The sequence below is a fragment of the Peromyscus leucopus genome, chromosome 8a (genome assembly GCF_004664715.2).
Source record: "Peromyscus leucopus breed LL Stock chromosome 8a, UCI_PerLeu_2.1, whole genome shotgun sequence".
Classification (NCBI taxonomy): Eukaryota; Metazoa; Chordata; class Mammalia; order Rodentia; family Cricetidae; genus Peromyscus; species Peromyscus leucopus.
In genome coordinates, this window is record NC_051085.1 from 26,869,784 (window position 1) to 26,895,274 (window position 25,491).

At 39.3% G+C, this 25,491-nt stretch overlaps 1 protein-coding gene across 8 annotated transcripts in view; it reads left to right on the forward strand.

Moving 5' to 3' along the window:
- Lama2 (laminin subunit alpha 2) overlaps nucleotides 1-25,491 on the forward strand; it is a 573,571-nt gene that overhangs the window by 514,462 nt on the left and 33,618 nt on the right. For 6 of the 8 annotated variants that reach the window (XM_028877376.1, XM_028877370.2, XM_037200377.1 and 3 more), the window contains 6 exons: nucleotides 4,108-4,232; nucleotides 9,383-9,545; nucleotides 10,231-10,375; nucleotides 19,853-19,991; nucleotides 22,021-22,032; nucleotides 25,204-25,324. In XM_028877376.1, the coding sequence (XP_028733209.1) occupies nucleotides 4,108-4,232; nucleotides 9,383-9,545; nucleotides 10,231-10,375; nucleotides 19,853-19,991; nucleotides 22,021-22,032; nucleotides 25,204-25,324 (705 nt within the window). The remainder of the gene's footprint in view (nucleotides 1-4,107; nucleotides 4,233-9,382; nucleotides 9,546-10,230; nucleotides 10,376-19,852; nucleotides 19,992-22,020; nucleotides 22,033-25,203; nucleotides 25,325-25,491) is intronic. The other 2 variants (XM_028877371.2, XM_028877377.2) reach the window with 1 other exon arrangement.

Below are 25,491 nucleotides of genomic sequence, written 5' to 3' on the forward strand. Positions count from 1 at the left end.
ATCTAATTAAAAGATTTATGAATCTCCAGGAAATATCATAGGGACCATACACTTTCAAATCATGATCTGCTTTAAAAAGTTTTTGAGTTGCTCTTCTCCTCATCCTTCGGAGCAATACATTTAATATTCATAATTGCTCCGTGGCAGGTCCTTGTGCATTTCAAATTGCGAAGTGCTTGCATCTGAAAGAAGCTTATGTTGATTAGATAGAATTAGGTGTTGAAAATCGACCTGTGGGTGAGATGCAGGAACACAACCGAATATAATGGATAATCCTGGGCTTGTCAAAATCACCCTGGGATGAGATTAGCCAGAAAGTGTAAAAAGCCAGGGTGACCCCACATTCTTGAGAACTCAACTTTCATGGAGCATGAAGCTAATTTGTTTGCTTTGTGCAAAAAGATGTGACTCTAAAATATGGGAGTTGATTCCACAGCTGCACACTAAAACCATCTTCACTCCATAGAACTACTTATGAATATATATAGTACATAATAGTATGTAGTCATATTGACAACTTTCTCTGCTCCCTTGAAGAAAAACTGGGGCAATACATAGTAGCACGAAGCCATGGATTTTGAAATCATATCTGGGTTGCATTTCTTTCGCTGTACTACCTATAAAATATGTCCTTATATAAGACACTTAACCCTTTGGGCTTCAGTGTTCTTTACTACAAAAGAACAGCGAATATATGCCTCACTTTCATGTTAACAGATACAATAGGAAACTTTGATAACATTTGATAATCCTCACTATGGGCTAAGTCACATTCTAAACAATTTACATGTTATTTAATATTCATAGCATAACAAAATATCTTAATTTATTTGGGCTGCTGTAACACTATTATTAAAGCAAGCAGTGTGTAAGCAATAAACAGATTTTTCACTATTCTAGAAGCTGAGAGGTCCAGGATCCAGGTACCAATAGGCTGGTATTTAATGTGGTATTCAACATGTAAGGCTCTGTCTTGTAATATGCTCCCGTAGGAGGAGTAAATGAATTCCCTTTGGCCTTTGTGGTGTATATATCTACATCTATATCTATATCTATATCTATATCTATATCTATATCTATATCTATATCTATATCTATATCTATATCTATATCTATATCTATATCTATATATCTAATTACACACACACACACACACCAAAGGTGGATGTTGGATGTCTTCCAGTGTGGCTCTCCACTATCTCAGTCCCTACCCCAGTGCCTGAGTGACAGTGTGCTGCCCTGCCTGACTTTGTGTAGGTGCTGCGGATCCAAATTCCATTCCTCATGCTTGTGTGGCAGGTACATTCTCAACTGAGCCACATCCCCAGGCCCAAGCTCATTCTTTTTTATTATGCGGGTGTCACTAGTGCAAAGCAACTCTAAATTGACCTAAGGATAAGAAGAGCATATAGACAGAGGAAATCTATAGAAAACCTTAAGCAATCACTTGGACCAAGAGTTCTAAGTCCCCCGACACCCAAACCATAAACCAAAAGCTACAAGCACAACAACCTTCCTGCTTAAAACTCAAATGATCAGGAAGAGTTCTCGAGTGCAGCGTCTCAGGATGGAAGAAGACTGAGAGAGGGAGCAGAAGCCGCAGCAGGATGGCCTATGTCTAGTCAGCCAAGAGGCTCCAGCTGCTGACAGCATTCCAGAAACCTCTCTCGTTAACATCTGTGGCCCTTGTCCCCATTCCTATGCATGGTCACAGTGCTGGGGAGAGATGCATATTGTTAATGTTAGGACCAAAGCTATCACCAGAATGCTTCAGGTTCTCATAGCATCATCTCACAGTTTTTCTGCAACACCTCAAACTATTTTTTTTTTACTGGATAACTTGGGTACGGGTAGCCTTACGTATCCATTACTCCTCTGGTTGCTGTGATCAAAGACAAGACAAAACAACATGAAGAAGGGGGTAACTTATTTTGGCTCCTGGTCTGGGGGTACATGCCTCCTGGAGGGGAGAGGAAGGCATGGGCACAGGGGGGTGAGGTGGTTTCTCACAATGAATTCTGGAAAGAGAGGAGGAAGCTGATGCTTGGTGTGCTTTCATTCTCTCTTTTCTTTTGTTTTTTTTTTTTTCTTTCTCTTCAGTCTGGGAACATGCACATGTCCTAGTTAGCTCTCTGATACCATGATAAAGACTACAGCCAAAAGTTACTTGGGCGTGGGGGGGGTAGAAAGAGCTTATTTAGCTTACATATCCTGAGCATAGTCCATCACGGAGGAAAGCCAAGGCAGGGACTGGAGCAAGATGGGAGCCTGAAGGCAGAAACTGAAACAGAAGCCATGGAGGAGTGCTGCCTCCTGGCTTGTTCCCCCAGAACTTGTTCAGCCTGTTTTCTTATACAACCCAGGACCACCTGCCCAGCAGTGGCACAACCCCAGTGAGTTGGGCCTTCTCACATCAGTCATTTGTCAAGAAAGTACCCTACAGACCTGCCTACAAGCAATCTGATGGAGGCATTTTCTTAATCGGGTTTCCTACTCCCAGATAAGTCTAGCTTGCATCAAGTTGATACAAATCTATCCAGGATACCAGGCTATAGGATGGTGCCATCCATATTTAGGGTTAGTCTTCTCTGTTCAGGTAAACCTTTCTGGAAATACCCTCAAACACACCCAGGAGCGTATTTCCATGATGGTTCAAAATACTTTTAAGCTGACAATGAAATTAGCCATCACCGCTAGCTTTGACATAATTTCTGATGTAGGGAGCAGATTATGCCACTATTTTGTAAATCAGGGCTGAGACAAGAGGTGTTTAAACAAGGTTTTCTAGCTTAGACCTGGTCTTTTTCCTCCTTTGTGACTGTAGTGTTCACCAAGCTGAAGAAGACCTGTCTCTGCAGCAATGACATCAGAACTGACATTCAACAGAAAAGTCTATGGAAGTCCTCTTAGATCCCAGACTGCGCTGGGGACAGCAGCAGACAGAACCTGTGTGGATATATATGGTCCTCTCTTACAAAGCTGCTGCCATTCTCCTTAATCTCTTGAGATGTAGGCTTACCTGGCGGGGAATGAACACCTTACAAGCAGTTCTCTACCTGTGGGTCTTGACCCCTTAGGGGTCACCTAAGACCATCAGAAAATACGGCTATTTACACTATGACTCATGACAGCAGAAAGCTTAGAGTTAGAAGTAGCAATGGAAATAATGGTTTTATGGTTGGGGTCACCACATGAGGAACTGTATTAAAGGGTCTCGGCATTAGGAAGGTTGAGAGGACTGTTGCAATTTAATTTTGCATATGATCTCTCCTTCATCATTAATAACTCTGTGTGAATTCTCTCATGACCTGAAGGGAAACATCTTAGTGTGCTGTAGGCCAGATTTGCCCAAAGTAAGCAGTATCCATGCACTACTTCTTAATATACATTTGTCTGTCCTGGGCATTGGATTTAGGGCCAAAAATAATCTAACTCTCACAATGATCCCATGGGGCAGGCATCTGTGGAGAAACTCAGTAGCTAGCCTAAGGTTAGAAGCTAAAAATCATTTCTTTCTGCCACAAGTATAAATGGGCTTTCCATCCTCAGACTCAGCAAATAAAGAATGGAAAATGTTTGAAAAATAAAAATTGCACCTACATTTAAAATATACAGATGTTTTCTTGCCTTTTTTTGTAAATAACATAGTGTGATAACTAACCACACAGAATTTATATTACATTGCTTTATGTTTATAATGTAACCTAGAGATGATTTGAAGTATATAGAAGGATGTGTGTATGTTATCTACAAATACTACACCATTTTATGTAAGAGATTTCAGAATCTAAGGACTGTACACTGCAGAGGGGTTTTAACAAAGCACTAGAGGACACAAAAGGACAATTGCTTTTGCTAATAGAGATAATACATGTACATTGAGTTCCATTTGAGATAGTATGTAAAAGATAACCAGGACCCACTGATGAAATATTTGAGCTTTCCCCTTTTTGATCTATGCTGTAGTAGCTGTGAGGGCATAAGAAGACTGCCCAGACTGTCATATGGAATGGATAAGAGCTACTCTGCCTTCTGTCACTAATAAGTCACAACTACTGCAATTCGTGAAATCCTTAATGCTAACAAATGCCACATGTGTCTCTGCAGAAGGCTGACGCTGTACGGGTGATCACATTCACCGGTTGTATGGGAGAAACATACTTTGACAACAAACCTATAGGCTTATGGAACTTCCGGGAAAAAGAAGGAGATTGCAAAGGCTGCACTGTCAGGTGAGTTTAGATGGGAAGGTCTGTTCTGTGCATCACACAAGTTCCATTTTACTGTGTATCCGTCTATCAGGACGCAGAACGGGGTTGACTGTGCTTATGGTGGACTTACCAAAAGTGAGTAAAACTTTAAAGTCCTGGCCCAATCCTGGCAAGCATTTTCCAAGGACCTTGAAAGTGCCCTTCAACACATTTGCATGGCCATGTGTTTTTATAAAATCTGCACAGATGAGCGATTTGAACCACAGTCAATTAAGACTAGCCTCGTGCTATGCCAGTGTCTCTTCGTGGCCAGGAGAGTTTGCTTATCTATTAATGACTTCTGGTCATAATTATTATTTTATAAGGAGAGAACTCCCCAAACTGATTAAGCATACATATAGATGCCTAACTTACATGACTTTTCCCGTAGGACCTTTCAGACTGACATCTGAGATCCTGCAAGTGCTTACAGGGATAACTGGAGGACCTTGAGATGCTGCTTAAAGTGGGGGTGGGGGTGGGGGTGGATGACAGGTGCCCAGTCAGTCCAGGAGGAAGTACCATAATACATAGCATCAAATGTAAGAAAGAGTCCAGAACAAACAGGATTTTAAATTCATATCCAGCATAAAATTCATGTGTAGAAAATAAATGCTTTTATATGAACCAGAGTAGAGAGTATAAAAACAATAATCTAAAAGTAGGGAATTTCTCAACATGAAAATATAGAATCCCCTAGTCATTTGAGTCTGAAAGTGATTCAATTATAGTAAAATTCTGAAGAACACATTAAATACCCAAAAGATTAATGTAAAAATACACAAGAATTCAGAGGTACTAAGTAGTTTGTGTTTTTAATTCTAATTTAAAGAATGCATAGGCATTTCCAAACCCCAAACCCCAAATCCCATTAATGCAGCAAAACGCAGTGTACATTTTCTTCTAAATATCTCTACAATTCTTTTCAGTAAGAGTTTCCAAAATATCTTTAAAAAGTTTTAATGTCTTTCTTCTGGTATCACAACCTTATCAACATGGCATTAAGACAGGTTGAAAGTCTGACATATTTAAGGTGATTTTATCGAGAACATATTGACACAGAATATGGAAAGCTGTGTATAAAATTCTTTCAGTTCAACAAAAGCCATGAGATACAATGTAAGGCTTGCTTGTACATGCCTATAATCCCAGAACTAAGAATGAAGAGATAGGAAGATTATAAATTCAACACCAGCCTAAGACAGATGAGGTCTAGACTTGCCCTAAACATTTTCTTGCTAGTTTTCTAACTGGAATTTTTAGGAGATTATTAACAACAGAAGTAAAAGAAAATCTTGCAGAACTATCCAACCACTTGACATTGTGGTATGATATTGTCATCTATAAATGTATTGGGTCACATTCCTAGCTATCTTGGAATACACGTACCCATAGACCACAGATTGAACGTGCCTGATTACCCTAAAACATCAAATCGTCATTCTGTCCTGCACAGTTTGTAAGAACACCACATTATCAGCTGCGTAAAAAAAAATTCAATATATAATGTATTACATAGGGAATTTAAACTTCCAATCTTCTGATACTAGGAAGAACTGAATTAAAACTCAGTCATCAAAAGTTGTATCACAAGGAAAGGAGAAAAATCAATAAGGTGGTTAAATTATAAAGCACAGTTTTTAAAATCCCTTTGAATGGGGTATTAAAAAATAACTTTGGAAATCTGTTTTGTAAAGCAGCCTGCCACCCTGAGGTGAACATCAACAATGTGTCTAACCGAGTAGAATGTGGAGAGCCCGGAGATAGTCGATGTTGACCGCCCAATTCTCTACCATGATATACTTTGACTAAGCCCCACCCCTCTGCAGTATTGACCCCGCTGTCTCAGTTAGATTTCCCTTGCTGAGGATAAAACACCATGACTAAAAGCAACTTGGAGAAGAAAGGCTTTATCTCAGCTTACAGTTTCACATCACAGTCTATCATCAAGGGAAGGCAGGGCAGGAACTCAAGCAGGGAAGGAACCTAGAGGTAGGAACTGAAGCAGAAGTCACAGAGGAGTGCTGCTTACTGGATCGCTCCCTCTGGCTTCCTCAGCCTGCTTTCCTACAGGATCCAGGATTATCTGCCTGGCAGAGGGAAAAGCCCACAATGGACTGAGCCCTCCCACATCAACCATTAACCAAGGAAAACAAAAACATAGGCTTGCCCACAGGCCAACGTGGTAGGGAGATTTTCTCAATTCATATGCCCTCTCCCCAAATGACATTACATCAAGGACAAAAAGCTAATTAGGACTTCTTCCCTATGCACCCAGCTGCAAAACTACCCTTTTCTTTTTAAAGTTCTATGTTTACATAAAAAAATTCCACTATAGAATTATTTATCCTTTTGCTTTATGGATTATTTTGATTAGGATTGCTATTATTCTTCAATGCACTTTGATTTTATAGCTGCATACATTTTGATGATCTCCTGAAGCACTGTTGTCCCATTTGATCTTCCATTTGTAACAATAATATTTGTAGAACTCTAGGTATTGTTCTTTGCTTTCTTTAGAGAAAGCTTTGTTACATTTTTACAGAAAGACCAATCATGCAATTTAGAGGACAAAATTGATTTTGTGAGAAAGATAAAAGGTAAGTCTACAGGAGGTAGGCTGGGAACATTCTGTAGAGACATCAGAATGTCTGTCTTAGAAAGCAGTGTTTTTAGATAAATAATGTAAAGGTTGCAGTTGTAATGCTTAGAATGTCAGTTGGGGAGTAACTCATTTTTTTAATATAAGACATCACTTTTGGATTAAAATACAGAAACTGCTAGAAATAAAATACATTTAGCTGAACATCAAAATTACAAAGAAATTTTAAGTACTAAGACACAATATACATTCATTTCTACGCTGACAACTGTCCATAGAATGTGGCTGCTGCAGACCAGCAGATTCATTCTGCACTTACTTGACTAGACACACGGGTTTAGCACAGAAATAAAAGGCAAAATTTGATAGCCTGTGTTTGTTAGGTATAAAAGCCTTGCCACAGTTCCTTTAAGAGTATGATCAAAATAGACAGGAAATTGATACAATGTGGCATGTTGAAATGTAGCATATACCTAAATGAACTAACTTTTCCCACCTCAAAGTTACTCATTCAAAGCCGGATTTCCCTTTTTTGACTAGTGTCAGTGATGAATTGAGTGAAGGTGTGCTGCCTATTGGCTGGCTCACTTCTAGCCAGAAACACCCGTAAATCGTCTTTTGCTTGAGTGAGATAATGTTATCAATGTTGGAAGGGACTTTAGAAATCTAAAAATGACTGAAACTTTCATGTCACGCTTGGGGAATTCCAACATTAATTGTTATATGACTTCTGTGAGGTTCTCCAGCAGTTGCCAGTGTACCTGATATCTAACTCACACTGAAAAGAAGATAGATTAGGGACACAAGGATGTCAGGGCTTAAATTTCCTAAGTTTTGTAACAAAAAATAAACTGGTATTTCTCTTTTGAATCTAGAATTGTGTAGTGAGTTTTTTTTTTTGGGGGGGGGGGGTTTGGGAAATAATTTTAAAGTTATCAGTAAGTAACAATGTATAGGAGACAAAGAAGGTCGAAAGTGGATGTGATGGACTCCCACAGTCCTTTCCTGAGATGTTCTTGGTACAGTTCTGGTCAAGGAGAACCACAAGAAACATGTATGGAGTCTCTTGTAACAGCCTCTTATCTCTAGTGTGGTGCTCCAGAACTTACTGTGCTATCATGATGAAAGACTAAATTACAGCAAAGTTACTCACTATCAAGTATGTGACTAATAAGCTAATTTAGCTCCTCCATTTCCAAGTAAAGATTTTTTATAAACACACACACACAAAAAGCATCGTTTATCTTATATTTACTGTTTTAATCCTTTCTAACAAGGAACCAAGAGCAAGCCAACTTGTACAAGTGTGAAACAGCTCTTCCTACACAGCACACTCAATTTTATACTCTATAATTTTGATCTCATTAGCCATGATTTAATGAAAATCACATTTTAGGCAATTATTTTATGACAAACCATCACAATTTTTTAAAAGATTTATTTATGTATCATAATACAGTGTTCTGTCTGCATGTACGCCTGCAGGCCAGAAGAGGGCACCAGATCTCATTACAGATGGCTGTGAGCCACCATGTGGTTGCTGGGAATTGAACTCAGGACCTCTGGAGGAGCAGCCAGTGCTCTTAACCTCTGAGCCATCTCTCCAGCCCCAAACCATCACACTTTTCATTATCCTCTCTACCCTCAAAACTATACAATAATCCAGTTTCAGAACTTAAATGATTATGAATACGCAGATGTTGAACGTCTGAAAACTCTCCCCAGAATGGGAATTCTTCTGAAAGAACAACTGATACATAAATGATTGGGTGTGTGGGTAGGTAGGTAGCTGGGTAGATGGGTACATGGTTAGATACTTAGATGCCAAGATACATAGATGAGATAAACTCACATTTGAAAAGCTAATAGTTTTCAATTGTTATATTTGTAATATTTATCTTAATCGTTAGTTATTAAGCTAATATTGAACATATATTATCTATGAATCATTTTGCTATATGAAATTCTCCTTCATTCCACAAATGTTTATCATAATCTGTTAAGCAAGGGCTAGCATAGATGCTGAGTGTATGGCTGCCATAGGTAGGGACCCATAACTTTTGAATAATCTCTTAAAGTCACATACTGACAAACACAATTTAAAAACACAAAGTGAAATGCAGGCATCTTTCATTGTCTGAATTTAATTTGTCCAAGGAGAACTTGTTTAACAGCAATGGTTTAGAGATTGGGGTCTATATTCTACTATGCTATCTAGACAGGAAGTGTCATAATAGATTCAGTCTATCCCAAATTCTAACAGGGTGCACAAATATCACTAAGAAGTACTTAAATGTTATGCAAATTTATACTAAGTGCTTGCCTAAAAATGCCCATGAAAGTCTAGGTAAGAGATTATGGTTTGGAGTCTAAGAGTGTAACGAGTGGAGGTGGAAGTGAGAAGGACATGTGTCGTGTTTAGATAGTTTCTGTCCTACAACAGCTTGCCATCCCGTCCTGGGGGATAGTCTTGTTCAGTGAAGGATGACAGACCAAAGAGGTCTAACTGATGTGAAATGTCTCTTTTCAGTCCACAAGTGGAAGACAGTGAGGGTACTATTCAGTTTGATGGAGAAGGTTATGCATTGGTGAGCCGCCCCATCCGCTGGTACCCCAACATCTCCACAGTCATGTTCAAGTTCCGGACATTTTCATCAAGTGCTCTCCTGATGTATCTTGCCACACGAGACCTGGTAACGTGGAGAATGGGAGATGTGTTTGCTTCTGTTTTTTTTTTTTTTTGTAGAAAACCAATACAATTATTAGTTATTGATGAAATTACCAGCTAAACCTAAAGGGAGTCAGTAATGGTTGTGTTGTAACCAAGAATGATACAGGAAATGCTTGTATGTTTTCAGTGATGATTTAATCACAATACAGTTTAGTTACTTTTTCTCTGAAGTATCACTACATGGATAGCTCTTTATGAGAAGCACCCAGTGATAACTTTCCCAGGATAGAGGTATGTAGCAACAATCCTAGTTCCCTAGCTTTATTTAAGAGACCTAAGCTGAAAGATATTTCTAAATACTCCTAGGCATCCTTTTTCTCAGGCCTACATTTCTTTAGTAAATTTGTTTGGGGATCTTAACATTTGATGTGCTTAATACAATTTCCAAAGAAACCCACTTTGCCCCCCCATCATGAGAGAATGTGTCCCAGTAATTTGATGGTGGCCATCTGCACTATAACATCATACTCCCAAGCAAAGAAAATTACAAAGAGTAACACTAGTTCTATTTCTGAAATGTACTTCTGTCAGAGTGACACATGCCACAATCTAGCCATAAGGCCCTTTTATAAACCCCATAAAAAAAGCGAATACACATATATTTCTCTGTGTATCTAATCACTGGTGTATTTTTACTCTATTAATAGAAAGATTTCATGAGTGTCGAACTCAGTGATGGGCACATAAAAGTCAGCTATGATCTGGGTTCAGGAATGGCTTCTGTTGTCAGCAATCAAAACCATAATGACGGGAAATGGAAGTCGTTCACCCTGTCAAGGATTCAGAAACAAGGTGAGTTTTTAGAGCAAGAATGCAGTGTGGGCCCTAATCATGCCATCCAAAGCACCCGCGATCCTAATCAGGAGAAGGACCTTGCCTGTAATTTCAGCTACTCACAAGTTCTGGGGAAAATTGATACAGTCATTTCTTTGGCTTACATTATGGGTGGTTTGGATTAGACAAGACTGATTGAAGAGCCAAATGGTTCTGTCATTTTCCTTTTTGAAACCAAGAGCTTAATTTGAAAGCATAAAAGTGTCTTACAACTTGTGAAATTATACCCCATAACAGGTTTGTGTGCTTTTCTATCTTGTTGAGATGTTTCCTTTAGTTTAGAATCTGTAGGGTGGAATGACACAACTATCAATTCCTTGATCTCCAAAAATGCCAAAAAAAAACTGTAAATATGTTCCAGCAATTAATTGAGAAGTAATGGTGTGACATTTGCTATGGTTATGAGACTTTTTAAAATTGAACATTATTTCAGTTGATCATATGAGGGTGTATTGTGATCTGTTGTTAGAGAATGGGAAGTGCACCCTTAAACTTATACATGCTGACAGACATGCAGATGTATGTGTACTTGTGTATATGTATATGATGGTGTGGGGTGAGTGTGTGTGTGTGTGTGTGTGTGCCGGCTAAACTTTTTAGCTCAAGACACTTGAGAGGATATAACCTCACATCAAGAATGCCTCCATCAGTTTTTTGTTGTTGTTGTTGTTGTTTTTTTTTTTTTTGGTTTTTCAAGACAGGGTTTCTCTGTGTAGCTTTGCGCCTTTCCTGGGACTCACTTGGTAGTCCAGGCTGGCCTCAAACTCACAGAGATCCGCCTGCCTCTGCCTCCCGAATGCTGGGATTAAAGGCATGCGCCACCACCGCCCGGCGCCTCCATCAGTTTTTACCTGTGGGGCATTTCCTTAATTGCCAATTAGTGTACAGTGGGCCAGCCCACAGTAGATGGTACCATCTCAAGGCAGGTGGACATGGGCTGTTTATGAAAAGTGGCTAAAGGTGAGTCAGGAAGCAAACCAGTAAGTAGTATTCCTCTCTGGCCTTTGCTTCAAGCTCCAGTCTTGAGTGATTGCCTCAGCTTTTGTTGTGATGAACTATAACCTCTAAGTCAAATAAACACTTTACTCCCCTAAATTGCTTTTGGTGAGAGTATTTTATCAGAGCAATAGAAAGCAAATTAAAGCAAGACAGATAAACATAGCCAAGATGGGAGGCCCTGTCTCTTAGTTCTCAATTTGGTGTAATGGTACAATGGTTATTTGGATAGCATCTCATAATTCTCTGTCCTGTGGCATTGCCAATATCTGAAACCCAAACTTTGATGCCTATGTAAATAGAAATGGACCTAATTAATGTTGATGTTGCCATTGTGATATTTTACCAATGTGATGTGTGCACCATCATTGTCCCCCATACTCCGTATTTGATAAACTTTTGCCAATCATATACTAAGTGCTGTGCAAGGACTAAAGGTAATCTGAAGCAAATCTTTGCCTTCAAGAAACTTACAGTCAGATGATACAGGGATGGTTAATTGCTGATAGAGTTGTGTATCATAAGGTAGCATTCTGTCTTCATAAGGTTTTCTATTGCTGTGATAAAATACCATGACCAAAAGCAACTTGGGGAGGGAAGGTTTTGTTCATTCATTTTATTTACTTTAGTTTGTTTATTTACTCATCCATAACATCATTGAAGACAGTCAGGACAGGAATTCAAGCAGGGCAGGATCCCAGAGGCAGGAGCTGATGCAGAGGCCATGGAGGAGTGCTGCTTACTGGCTTGCTCCTCGGGGCTTGTCCAGCCTGCTTTCTTATAGCACCCAGGATCACCCTACCATTTACAGGGCTGGCACAACCCACAAATGAGCTGGGCCCTCCAAGATCAATCACTAATTAAGAAAATAACCTACAGGTGTGCCCACAGCCAAATTTTACAGGGGCATTTTTTTTTCTCTCAAATGGGGCTTCCTCCTCTCAGATGATTCTAACTTATATCATGCTGATACAAAGCTGGTTGGCACATAGTCTCAGAAGAGAAGTGTGGGATGGAGAAATCCGCTCGAGGGAGTGCTCCTGAAACACGAGCAAGTGTGGAAGAGTGGCGTAGGTGAAGAGCCTCTGCAGAAATTTCAGAGGAATGCTGCACCAACCCTGGAGCCACTGGAGAACAAGATGCACCAGTTTGAAACGGCATCTCCTTGGAGCAGGAGGAGGTGCTTGGAGAAACTCGTTAGGGGAGACAAAGCTAATGTTGCTCTTCGGTAGCTGGTGTGCTGCATTCTTCATCCCCATGTAAGAGAGACACGGTGCTCACAAGTCATACAAACCCTGTGTAAGAACATTTGATTGGGTGTTTCCCAAACACCTTTACTCACATAAATCCTTCAGCTGCTGCAATAGAAACGTTTCTGCCAGACACATGTTGGCAGACACACTGATAGCTATCAATAAACATGTAGGCTAAATGAATGAATGATGTTAGGAAATAACTGAATTAGACTTAGATAGCAGGGTGACTCTCTGCATAGGCCTGTGAGCTAAGAAAATGACTTTAGTCACAGGGAAATTTAACTCTTCACCAAGATGGTGGTATTATTGGATCTGGACTTCACTGAAATTTCTTCCATAGCAAATTTGGTCAGTATGTGTGTGACCATTTTGTTTGCTACCGAGATCTTCAGAGAATCAGTAAAAAGAATAAAATTGAAGTCAATAATGAGACTAGAGAGGGGGAGAATGGAGTTGACTAATACCAAGTATCTTAAGCCTTATAAGCTTAGAGGAACAAGATCTGGAATAATCCCTTTTCCTTAGACAACAAGATTATGCCAGCGCTATTGAAGGAATTGTTAAATTGAGAGACAATAACAGGGTTATTGGTTTTTTTTTTCCCTTGAAAAATAGTCAGCTCTATTTGAGACCAATTGTATTCAAGTTACTTTCAGTACCTTCAGTAACCTAGGGAAGCTGTGCACCTTCCCTAGGTGCAGGCAATTAGATGTGGTAAGAATCATGGAATTCTAGAGAGGAGATGGAGAAGTTGGAATCATTTTCATATCCAGAATGGTCAAATATGAGTAAGGGTGAGAAAAAACTGTGTATGATATCAGATCAAGATGACCCACCACAAATATTGAAAGAGCAATTAAATGGAGACCCTGTAAAGGAAGCCATCGAGAAATAATCAGAGAAAGATTAAATGAATCCTTGCAAAAACCTAATGTTAAAGAAGGACAAGAAATAATTTCCTCAAAGAATGAGGAGCTGTACATGGTGGCCCAGGCCTATAATCCCAGCCCTTGGGAAGTAGAGGCAAGAGGATTGATTAAAGGTCATCCTGGATTACCTAGTAAAGTTCTAGCCATGATTACATAAACTCTTATTTCAAAGAAAAAGGAAGAAGAAGAATTTGGCTTATCACAGATCATAGAATGCTGACAGAAAATAAAAGCAAAGGAACTCATTATCAGGGGAAATGTGGAAGCCATAATTATTCTTGGAAAGAATGGTATCAGGTAGTCAGGTTAACTCGTTAGGGTGCAAAGGACTATGGGAAGGCAAGCGCCGTGACGACAATCTGATTCTGAAGGAGGTCTGGCTCAGACAGAGAACACAAGGAAAAGGCAGTAGCTGACAGTGTGGATGTGGAATCAGAGGGCAGGTGGTAGGAGGTGAGAGGACACTCTAGTGTTCTCCATCAGTTTCTAGCATGTCCTAAATACTTGTAAGTGTTGAGAGAGAATGAATGAACAATTCTTCAGCGTGATGGTAGGCTGTGAAGAATGTGCCCGAAGAAAGTCAAATGACGAAGAGAGGAGCGGTTACTAGTCCAGCAGGAATGCTCCGGAATGCAGGACCCAGTTCAAGGCAGGCAGAGGAGAAGAGTCAAGTCACACAAGAGGTGCACATTAGGAGACATGGACATTCTCGGGTCATTCTCCCCAGACGATGAGGCACAGGAGAAAACAAGAGGTCAGAGACTGACAAGCTGGAAGAAAAGTTCAATGTGCATTGTGAGAAAGGTATAAGAAAACACAAGAGTGCTGTGCTGGGCAGGCTAGTGCTACAAATTCTAAAGACAGCAGTGTGTTCAATAAATCTATAGGTAAAACCATGGGTGTGGGATGATTCAGCTTCATAGGAGTATAATTTCCATATATTGTCACCTTGGAAATAAATCAATTACTGTAATTTTCCTGTTACCTTGTGTATTTTTGTTCTGTCCATTGAAGCAATTAATCCCAAAGTCAAATTACAGTACTGTGTAAATGTAAAAGTCATTAAAGGAGCGTTCCAGTTTATTGTAGCTCAATCATTGCCCCCAAATGGTGTTATTTTTTCCAGTTCCCACTAAACTTACATTATTACCTCTCTGGGGTTCAGAAATCAGAGGGAACCTTGACAGTCCTGAACCTATACAGTGTCCTACACATCGTTTCTATTCTGCATTTTGATCCTCATACTAACTACTGTTGCTGGTGCCTCCCTCCCCTTTGCTAAGTGCCTTCTGGGTTGACTCTGGGCTCCCATTCTGCTCTGCCTTCTGAAATACCTCCGTCCAGGGCATCGCTCTCACTTTTACTTGGGAGTCTTTATAGAACGAAGCATACTACTCTTTCCCCATAAAAAAAAAAATCACATTAAATCCCATATACTTCATTTGTCCAGAAGTTGGATCCTCAGATTAGCTTGGGAGCTTCTCCTGCTGTATTTGTTTTCTAGCCTCCAGCCCCCCATTGCTCAAATCAAATAGGTGGCATTTTTGTTTTATTAAAATTATATAGATGTCTGGTATTCCACATGTTTTTATATATCTAATATATCTTCTCTGATACCTTTAAAGGATTATAGTATTCTGGCAGGTTAATTAGCGTAAATTATCTTTCATATTAAGGAGAAGAGTGTGGAAGCCACAAGAGAAAATCAGGCAATGGTTATAAACAAATAATTAACAAAAGACAAACCAATTCAGATGTCTTATTATATATGGTTGGGAAATGAAATCTCAGTGGAAGAATATAGTCATTGAACATGCAGAAGCAATATTGAAAAATTACATACATGATTGTGAAATAAATTTTATGTCACGGTGGAACTTGACACTAGGAAAATGTGAAAAGGATGCCACTCCATGGACACCAGAATGTCTGAAATTTAAAAACCCAGTCATACCCAGTTCTGCAAAGATTCAGGACAGGAGAAGCCCTACACACTGTAGCAGAGAATGGAAGATGGCACAACATGGGTAAATATTGTGCAAGCTCACCAGCCCTAAGAACCAGCCATTTTTCTCCCTCTTGTGGGGTTTGAAAGCATAAATCTGAACAAATCATTGGCCCAAATGTTCATACCATTAAAAGGATATTATAGAACACTACTTGACCACAAAACTAACCAACTATTACTATGAGAGAAATGAATGGATAGAAAAATAATGAGTGATGTAAGTTAGACACACTGGAGTACATTGTATTAAATTATAAGGGTAATGCAAACTCTTCTACAGTCACACAAAGCATATGGGTGTCAAACTATGTTAGAAGAGGGGTAAGAAGGTGTACCCACAAAATCTCACAAGGAAGCTTTTGGAGGGATAAGTAACACCCACTTTCTCGAAAGAGGTAATGTATTCCATGGGTGTATGGATGTTTCAAATTTTGTCAGAGTGTACACTTGAAACATGCACAACGTATATGTCAGCTAGTCAACTATATCTCACTAAAGCTATTTTAAATAGCATAATTAGTGTATTTATGTGGAATTAGCATATCAGTAAGGGCAGTGATTTTATGAGCTATGAATGCTGGTGGGGGGTGCCTTCTAGTTAAGAGACTGGCTAGGAGTAACAGTGCCAGCAAATACTCAGCCATACTCATGTATGTTGAGAATACAAAGTACCCCACTTTGGTTCAGAATGTGTTTAGCATTGAAAGAAAGTGCTAATAATGGTGTCTTACTTGTTAAATGTGAATTTTTAGAAAAAGACAGGCCCAGGCATGAATATTTGGGGGAGGGTGTTATTATATTATAAATATACATGAATGTGAGTTTACTCTGTTGGCTAAAACTAAGATGTGAGCAAAGGAATAAACCTTAGAGAACATCAGTATCTCCTAAGTATTCAAAGAAGTATGGGAAGGACCAGAGAGATGACTCAGCAGGTGCTGGCTGCCAATTCTGACCCCTCAGTTTGAGCCTCAGAACCTACATAGTAAAAGGACAGAACTGACCCCTGAAAGTTATGCCTGACCTCCTCACATATGTGTGCACGTACATATGCTAAGTAAATGTGATTAAAATTTTTTTAAGGGTAAAAAGGAAGAGATTGAAAATTAGAGGTAAGAAAAACTAGAGACAAAAGAAGAAAATATCCACAATGAAAAAGAAACGCTAACAGCATCAAATATTTCACTGAAACTGTGGTGAGGACTCACAGTGCTCGGGCTTTGAAAAGGAAGGTAGGGAAGGAATTCCAGAAGGCCTGAGGCCTCTGCAGGGACACTTTGCTCAGCCTGGGTAAAGGGAGGAGGGGACTGGACCTGCCTGGACTGAATCTACCAGGCTAAGCTGAATCCCTAGGGGAGTCCTTGCCCTGGAGGAGATGGGAATGGGGGGTGGGCTTGGGGGAGGGCGGGAGGACAGGGGAATCCATGGTTGATGTGTAAATTTAAATTAAATTATAAGATAAAAAAAATTTAAAAGAATAAAAATAAAAAATTTTAAAAAATGGACTGTAAGTAACAACAACAACAACAAAAATACTCCAAGTACTGAGGTGAGATGATGTAAGGCTCCAGTAATTAAGGTGACTGACTGCTTTTGATCAGTGACCCTGTTCTGTTAATTGCTTTGCATAGATTATTATTTGTTTGTAAAGCCACTGCTCTCCTGAAATTCAGAAGCATTCCTTGAGGGTATCCCTCACTCTCCTCTTAGTCTTGAGCAGACCCACAGCCACTAACAGAAGTGTGGTTCCCCCAAGTGCTCTGAAGGGGACCAAAGCTGAGAATAGCTACTTAGGTTTCTGTTGAATTTGGAGAAGAAAAGGATTACCAAGGTAGAAGCAATGCATCACAACACACAGAGGACTCTAAAATGACATGCTAAGCCCTCGCTCGGTGTGTTTTATGTGGTACCACCCTCTTTCCTCTGCTGACTCATAAAATGGATGGCTAAACCTACCAAATCTTGAATGTGTGTGGGGGTAGCTATTTTGGTGTTCTACCAAGAAAAAAATTATGGCAAGCATAACACAATCCACCAAGATCGTCTTCATCCCTGGTGCTCTTAACAGCTTCAGGAAAGCCCTGCTGTCAAGACAGTAAAACCATGCCAGCCTGTATCTTCATCAAAGGTAGCTCTGGGGCTGGTGAGTTTCACTTGAATTTTGCTGATGTTCTTTACTCCGAGAACGGCTTCTAAAACTGCATAGACACTCCCACCGATAAGGAGGGATATCCAATCACTGGCTTGTTGGAGACAGAGGCAGAATCCCATTTCATGAACAGCATGAAAATATCCTCCAAGTCTCCAGAAAGAGACAAGTTTCATGTTCCAGTGAACAGTGCCATATAAAGCCGCCTTTGTGATCTGGATTTTAAAAAAATGTATGACAGTCTTAAAAATAATTTCATAAACCTATTTTCTTTGGCTACCAGACTAATCTAAGAGGTGTGTGTATATAGAGCTAATTATATGTGTAAAAGTAATTAAATATATGAAATGTATGGAATTAATTAAAATTCTGAATATTGATTTGTTAAATATATCTTAATGGGACAATTATTCCTTTAGGGTGGTTTACTAGTTTTATTTTTGGCTTTTTACAAAAGTGGGCTTTTCCTAGGTATAGTGGTACATGCACTTAATTCAGGCACTCAGGAGGCAGAGGCAGGTATATTCCTGGGAGTACAAGGCCAGCCTGGTCTGAATAGCAAGCTCCAGATCAGTCAGAACTATATACTGAGAGCCTGTTTCCATGATAGGTAGATGATAGATAGATAGATAGATAGATAGATAGATAGATAGATAGATAGATAGATTCATACATACATACATACATACACACACACACACATACATACATACACACACACACACATACATACATACATAGACAGATAGGTAGGTAGATGAGTTTGAGTTTTGTGGTATTAATAGGTTTAGAGGTATTTGATTTGAGTCATTTTTATATGCTGAGGGTATTTGATTTTATTGAAGATATATTTTGAGTAGCACTGTAGACTACAATGGAAGTTTTTACTTTTGCTATTTTTTTTTGTTTTGTTTTCCAAAGAATCTCAATTCTAAATGATGATGAATGGAGAGACTAAAATAATCCTGATGTCAAACAAATTTGAGTAGTGCCTCACCTGTGAGCCTCTGTTGGCACACTGCAGAGTACATTGGCATACTAAAAGATCTGGGCAGCCAAGCCTTAAGATATATCTTTAACACTGTTTGATATAGTGTACATCATGTGTATTTGAACCAGGGACATCCAAGAAATTAACATTGCTAACAGAGATTTCCTTCTAACTAATTGGTTTAAATGCCCATTTCCAAACCCACACTAATTCAGATCCTCCACCAGGAAGCAAAACATGCCACATGAATGAATTGATGTTTCACTATATATCAAGGACCAACAACATATGAAGCACTTGAATGTTAGGTCTAAGCTAAGTGTATAGCATGCCAAAGAAGCATATCATTCAGAAGGAGCCTAGCCTGACCCTTAGAAATGAGTGAGGAAAACCGATGGTGTAAGAATTCCCATTTGTTTTCTAAACAATGCAGCCTCAGCAAGGATGTGAGTTATTTCCTCTTCCTTCTCTTTGTCTACATTCTAGTCTTCTCCACATGAGAAAATCCTCTGACATCTAAGAGAAGCAATAAAGAATAAGGATAGCACATCATTCATGACACAGCCTCCCAGTCTAAAATGTGTTTACATTAGATGTGGGTCTCAGCAACTCATGGAACCAAGCATTCCCGTTTCTCCACTGGCATGTGCTATGGTTTTTTACAAGAAAGTAATACTTTTCAAATGAACAGAAACCTCAGTAGTTCTGAAGAGGCTGAAATTCCCAGGAAGCGGCCAAGAGTTGAAACATTTCTAGTTATCCAATTTCTAGTTCGATAGTCCTGCAAACACAATACTAATTTTCCTTAGTATGAAAAACCATGTCAAGTGGTTTGTTGACAGCCATCTAAACTGCTTTCTTTTGTCTCCACTGATTTGCTTTCATTGTGTGGAAGCCATTATTTCCATTCTTGGTGTGAATGTTCCAATAATGTACCATATTTATGCTATTGTTATGCATTAGTTATATACATAGTACACATGCTGAGAGAACACCAATGTCTGTCTATTCAGAATTTAGACAGAATATATCTCCAGTTGTCAGCAAGAACATAGGTATGGTGGACCTTGCACTAATTAAATGGAAAATTCCTATCTCCGTTACAGCCAACATATCGATTGTAGACATCGATACTAATCAGGAGGAGAATGTAGCCACATCATCTTCTGGAAACAACTTTGGTCTTGACTTGAAAGCCGATGACAAAATATATTTTGGTGGCCTGCCAACTCTGAGGAACTTGAGGTAATCTAGTGTGTATTTAAAGTGAAGGTTTTAATTAAATGGCCATTGTGTCGCTAGAGTTGTGAAGTTTAATTACAATGGCAATGTCATATAACCTTTAGCTATAGAAAGGACTAGTCAAAAAAAATCATGTTGTATGTAAGAACAACACAAGGATTTGGAAACGGGGGGTTGATTTGACGTCTTTGTTGAAGAGATAAATTGGAATTGCTATTTCTCTTATATACACTTGCTGAAAAGAATTATGAAAGTAATTAAAGGTGGAAGCCCAAGTTGAATGTGAGTCTTGTAATTGCTGTTCTCAGTGCACAATCACTAGAGAGAATGGCATTCTGACATTGTGCAGAAAATTAGTCAGTGTTCAGGATGCTGGGAGCATAATCTATGTTATTGCTAAGCATTAGCACCACAATAGCATCGTGGAGCTGTCCCACGTATCCAGTACTAAATGACATTCGTTATTCACATGCCTGTTCCAACATATTTTAGGAATTTCTCATATGCTCTGTAGTGAGCAGGATAAAGAGACATCTTTAGCTCATAGTTCAGTTAGTTCAAAAACAGGGACTAAAAAGTCAGAAAGTAGTCCATGTGGTATAAAGTTAATTTACAGCTTAATATAAAACATGAGAAACGAATCCCATAGAGTATCTAGTATATACTATATGTTCACTGAATCTGATTAAAATGGAATGAATTGACCTGGTTAATCTGGGGGTACTTATGACTCTCTCAGAGTACCATGTTTTGAGGCTTTTCCAACTTTGGTTTTTGGCTTCTTGTTGATGGTTTATAAAGGTTTTGAAAATCCTATAAAGTTGTTTCTACTCAATAAAAATACTACATTAGAATGCTATCATTGGAAATCATGGTGGGGATTGGGGAGCAGTTAGCTCACTATTTCCCATGAACAGGTCCCTGAACAGAGGAACCTTAGTCTCAATTTTTGATGTCAGTTTCACATCAACTGAAGTTGTTTTTCCCAAAAATCTACTCCTAGACCAGGCAATTGTCTATTTGCCAGTCTTTCATAGTGTATATTGATAAGCTTCATGGTATAGGTCATGAGTGCACACACACACACACACACACACACACACACACACATACATATTTTATGTATCAGTATATTTATTTGTTAGAAATATAATTCTGAAGTATCAAGTCATAAAATCACTACACATCAAAATGATTTAAATAGTGATGTAGTTATCACTTAGTAGTTCCTTTGTTAAACAAGCATTCAACACAAGATTGCTGAATACCTACTATGTGCTAGGCAGCATACCAAACACTGGTGATACAGGACTTATTTAAACCCAAGATTTACCTTGAAAAATTACTAATTATATTCATAATGAGTTAAACTCCCTAAAAATAGTTCACTTAGTCTAGTAATGATTTTTATTATCAGAAACACCCACAAACACACCATGAATTAACTTCATTGAGAATGGTTTGTATCTTGGGTGTATTTTTGGAAACTATGTTCTGAATCTTGATCACTGAAATGTTACTTTCTCTATTCAGCAATTTAAATTATAATACTTGTGTAGCATGGCCTACTATTTCAAAATAATCTCTATATGCATATTTGTGATTGACAAAGTATTCATTCATTCACCTGCTTTTCTCCACAGTCAGAAACCCTGTATGGTGATGTGGTAAACAAATTATTTTCACATATATTAATAAGCTTGTGCTTCTTGGGAGTCAATATTTATAAGCTATTCATAAATACCATGTTGGTGCACTTTCTCATATAATATGTCAATAAAAATAAGAACTCTGAAATAGTATTCCAAAATAAAAATGTCTAAGAGATGATGTTTAGGGAGTGGCCATCTCTGAATTCTGGTTTCACTTCCATCAAAGACATTTGTCTATTCTATGTCCTTTCCTTTTTAAATATTCCTTTCTATGAGATGGGTTTTTTTTAACAAGATGTATTATTAAGGTTAGTTGTTTTACTAAATGGAAATGCAATTATAAGTAAATTGGTTTTTTTTTTCTCTTCCCTTTGACTTAGTATGAAAGCAAGGTAAAATTTAAATTTTATGCATGCCTTCTTCAAGTGCATGGCTGGGGCAGTGTGGCTTTGTGGGGACAGCAGCGGTGCAGAAGCAGAGCAACACCAATGCAATTGCTTCCACGGTAGATGTCATGAGCAAATAATGCGTGCTGCAAGAGTGCTCATGCTTCCCTGCACTTTTCAAGGAGGCGGCTGCTTGCCCACCATCAGTCGGGTTACAACGTCTGTTGTGTCACCAGCCCTAAGGGAATTTCACTGCTTACTTATTCAAACACTTGGCACAGGACCTTCTGGTGGCCGGCAGGACATACGTAAAGGGCAGCTGGTCAGTCAAGTTTATGAGCACAGTCTAATTCTGGGGACCCATGTTAAGATGGCTTCTGAAGCAGAACCTTAGAGTCCGGCCTCCCTGGCACTGTGCTGTTTGCTCAGCAAGCCACCCGTGCTACTGAATGCTTAGCACTGCCTTCTTGCTTTTTGCAGACCTGCAACTATGCATTCACGTGGCCACTACACCTCTTGTCAAAGCTGCTTTCTTATTGCCATATATAAAAGTATCTAGGGAGCCAAAGGAAAAACACTTCTGAAGATACTAAACTTCAAACAAAAATTTGAGTTAAGAATGGAGAGGTTTAAAGACGATCTCTCCATAGCTTTTTAGCAGCCTTTGCATCCTTCCCTGCAGGCAGATATTAGTAAGAATTAGCAATCTTGTAAGTGGCTGATCAAATCCTGGAGATGTGGCTGGCTGGGCTGGCTGACCCTGGACAAAGCCAAAGGAGTTTTGGCATTTCGGAGCCTAATTCTGCCAGAATTCTGAACCAGGAGATAATGAAGCTGAAGTGATCCAGGAAATGTTTAAAACCAAGACCAGATTTTAATATCAGAGACTAGAAGACATAGACGGTGGGAAAAATAAAAACAAGTTATTTTTTTTTTCATTGCATTATTCTGAGACTAGTCATGCCCTGTTTGCAGAGATGGGTAAAAGGCAAAGACTGAGCATTCAGTGGAAATACAGATAAATAAACCTCCAGGACAGCACTGTGTAGCCTGGCAGTTTTGTGCATGAGTGGTGCGCCTAAGGAAAGAGACCTGCGGTCCCCCTAGGAGAGCAAATCACTGTACCATGATTCATCCCTGAGGCTTTCATAATGTTGAACTTGCTAAATCATTACACTTTGTAAAGGATCTTAGTATTTCCATGAAGCAATAAACTTGTTGGAGTGCTTTATTCACACAACTCCCCCAACCCCCAAAATTGTGATAGATCTGTCCACCTCTAAAGCACAATTCAGAAGCAAGTGAGCACCGCAAATGAAATCCGCCATCCCCTTCACTTTGTACACAATGATAAGTAAGATCCCTCCCCCCACCCCGAACCCCAGGCTGGCAATGTTCTTCATAATTACTGACTGAAGGAACAGAAGGAAGAGACCTTGGGCACCAGAGAAAATGATCAAAGGAAATAAAGAAGTTCCAGAGAGACGGAGGTGGAAGTGGAGAAGAGAACAAATACTTGACAAGAAATAAATCACCTGGTACAGACTGCCAGGGTCTAATTTGCTTTCCCACCTGTTTTTCCTCATGCCATGTGTCTTTTATAAAGATGAAAACGAGAAACTTGGCATCAAGGGACGATGAGAGGAGAATTAATCATTAGCCTATCAAGTACAATATTGGTGCGGATTGGACACTTTCCAGATGTTCATCAACACTGCATAATGAAAAATTACAATTTTACCCCTATATTTTGATATTGTTCAATGTAGCAGCTACTAGCCACTGTGAGCATTTAACTTTAACACACACACACACATGCATACAAACACACACACACACACACACACACACACACACACACACACTCAGCTCCTCCTTGGCACAAACTACACTGGAAGTTACAGATGCCTGGGAACTAGTAAACTCCTGCACTGGGCAGTGTAGAACAGAGCTTATGCACCATCAGAGAAATCCCTGCTGTCATAGACTCAAGAGATGTCATCACCAGGCACGTCCTGTCAGTGTGTGTGAACTATGCATGTAGATGTGCCGTGCTCTTCAGTACATCCAGAGTTCAGTCATTGAAAACACTGTCACTGATGCCATCGTCACCATGCCTACTTACACGTACAAATATGGACTCCCAGAGAAACCAGATCACTTGGTCAATATCAGATAATACATCAGAGCAGCATGTAAGAGTCAAAGGCCAGGAGTTAATATCTAATTAATGTCTAATCTATTATCATTCTTGCAGTGTCATTGGAAGTAGTGAGCAGAAAGCAAGCATCCAAGTGTGGTTTGGGTGTTGAAGACATTGACCAAATTAGAAGAACTGACTGTTTCCCATTAGGTTGCCTTATTTTGTTATGGCACACACGTGCACACACATGCACACACACACAACACATATATGCACTCTCTCACACACATGCACACAATACACACACACACGCACATGTACACATACACATACATACACACTCACACACATACTCACTTGAACATGAACACACATACACATTTTCACACACATACACACCCAAGCATATATACACACAAATATACACTCTCACACACACATACAGATGTACACACATATACACACTCTTCACATACATTCTCTCACACACCTCATATGTGCACACACAAACACAGGCACACACACACAGTACCCACACGCACACTTCTCTCTAGCTTCAAGAATATTTCAAATAAACATTTCCAAATATTTTTCCTAAATTTTGAGCAAGATTTTTAAGAGCTTTTTGAAAACAATTGAATTATTCTGCCCACACAATTATCTGCTCTTTAGAAGCACTTATTTCATTATGCACATGAAGCATTCATAAGTCAGTTGATTCCTGGGCCTCATATTGAAATGCTGTGAGTGAAGCTTCTCTTGGAGAGAAAAATGGTATCAGAATTCTGTATCCAGGGTGATGTCAACATCCACTCAACCCAACTACCACATAACAGTCAGCACAGTTTGTGGAGGGCAAGTGTGTGCATGTGCACTTTGATAGACATGCACCTGCCTCTGTGTGTGTGTGTGTGTGTGTGTGTGTGTGTGTGTGTGTGTGTGTTTGCTCCACATGGCTTCCTTCCAGCGCTCAGAGACTGCACTGTCATCAGTCTAATGCTATTGCTTTTGCTCTCCATTTGACTACTCAATAGGCCAGAAGTAAATGTGAGGAAATATTCCGGCTGCCTCAAAGACATTGAGATTTCAAGGACTCCGTACAATATACTCAGCAGCCCCGATTATGTTGGTGTTACCAAAGGCTGTGCGCTAGAGGTTGGTTCATTTCTAAAGGTTCTATAGCATATTCATATCGTACTTCATTTACTTAACGTGAGTGCTTTTGCTAGAATTGTTCCTTTGTTAATATGTTTTAGTTTTTGTACGGATCTTTTCTTAGTTATGCATGAATGACAGAGTAAGACAGAGCATTCTATAAAGCA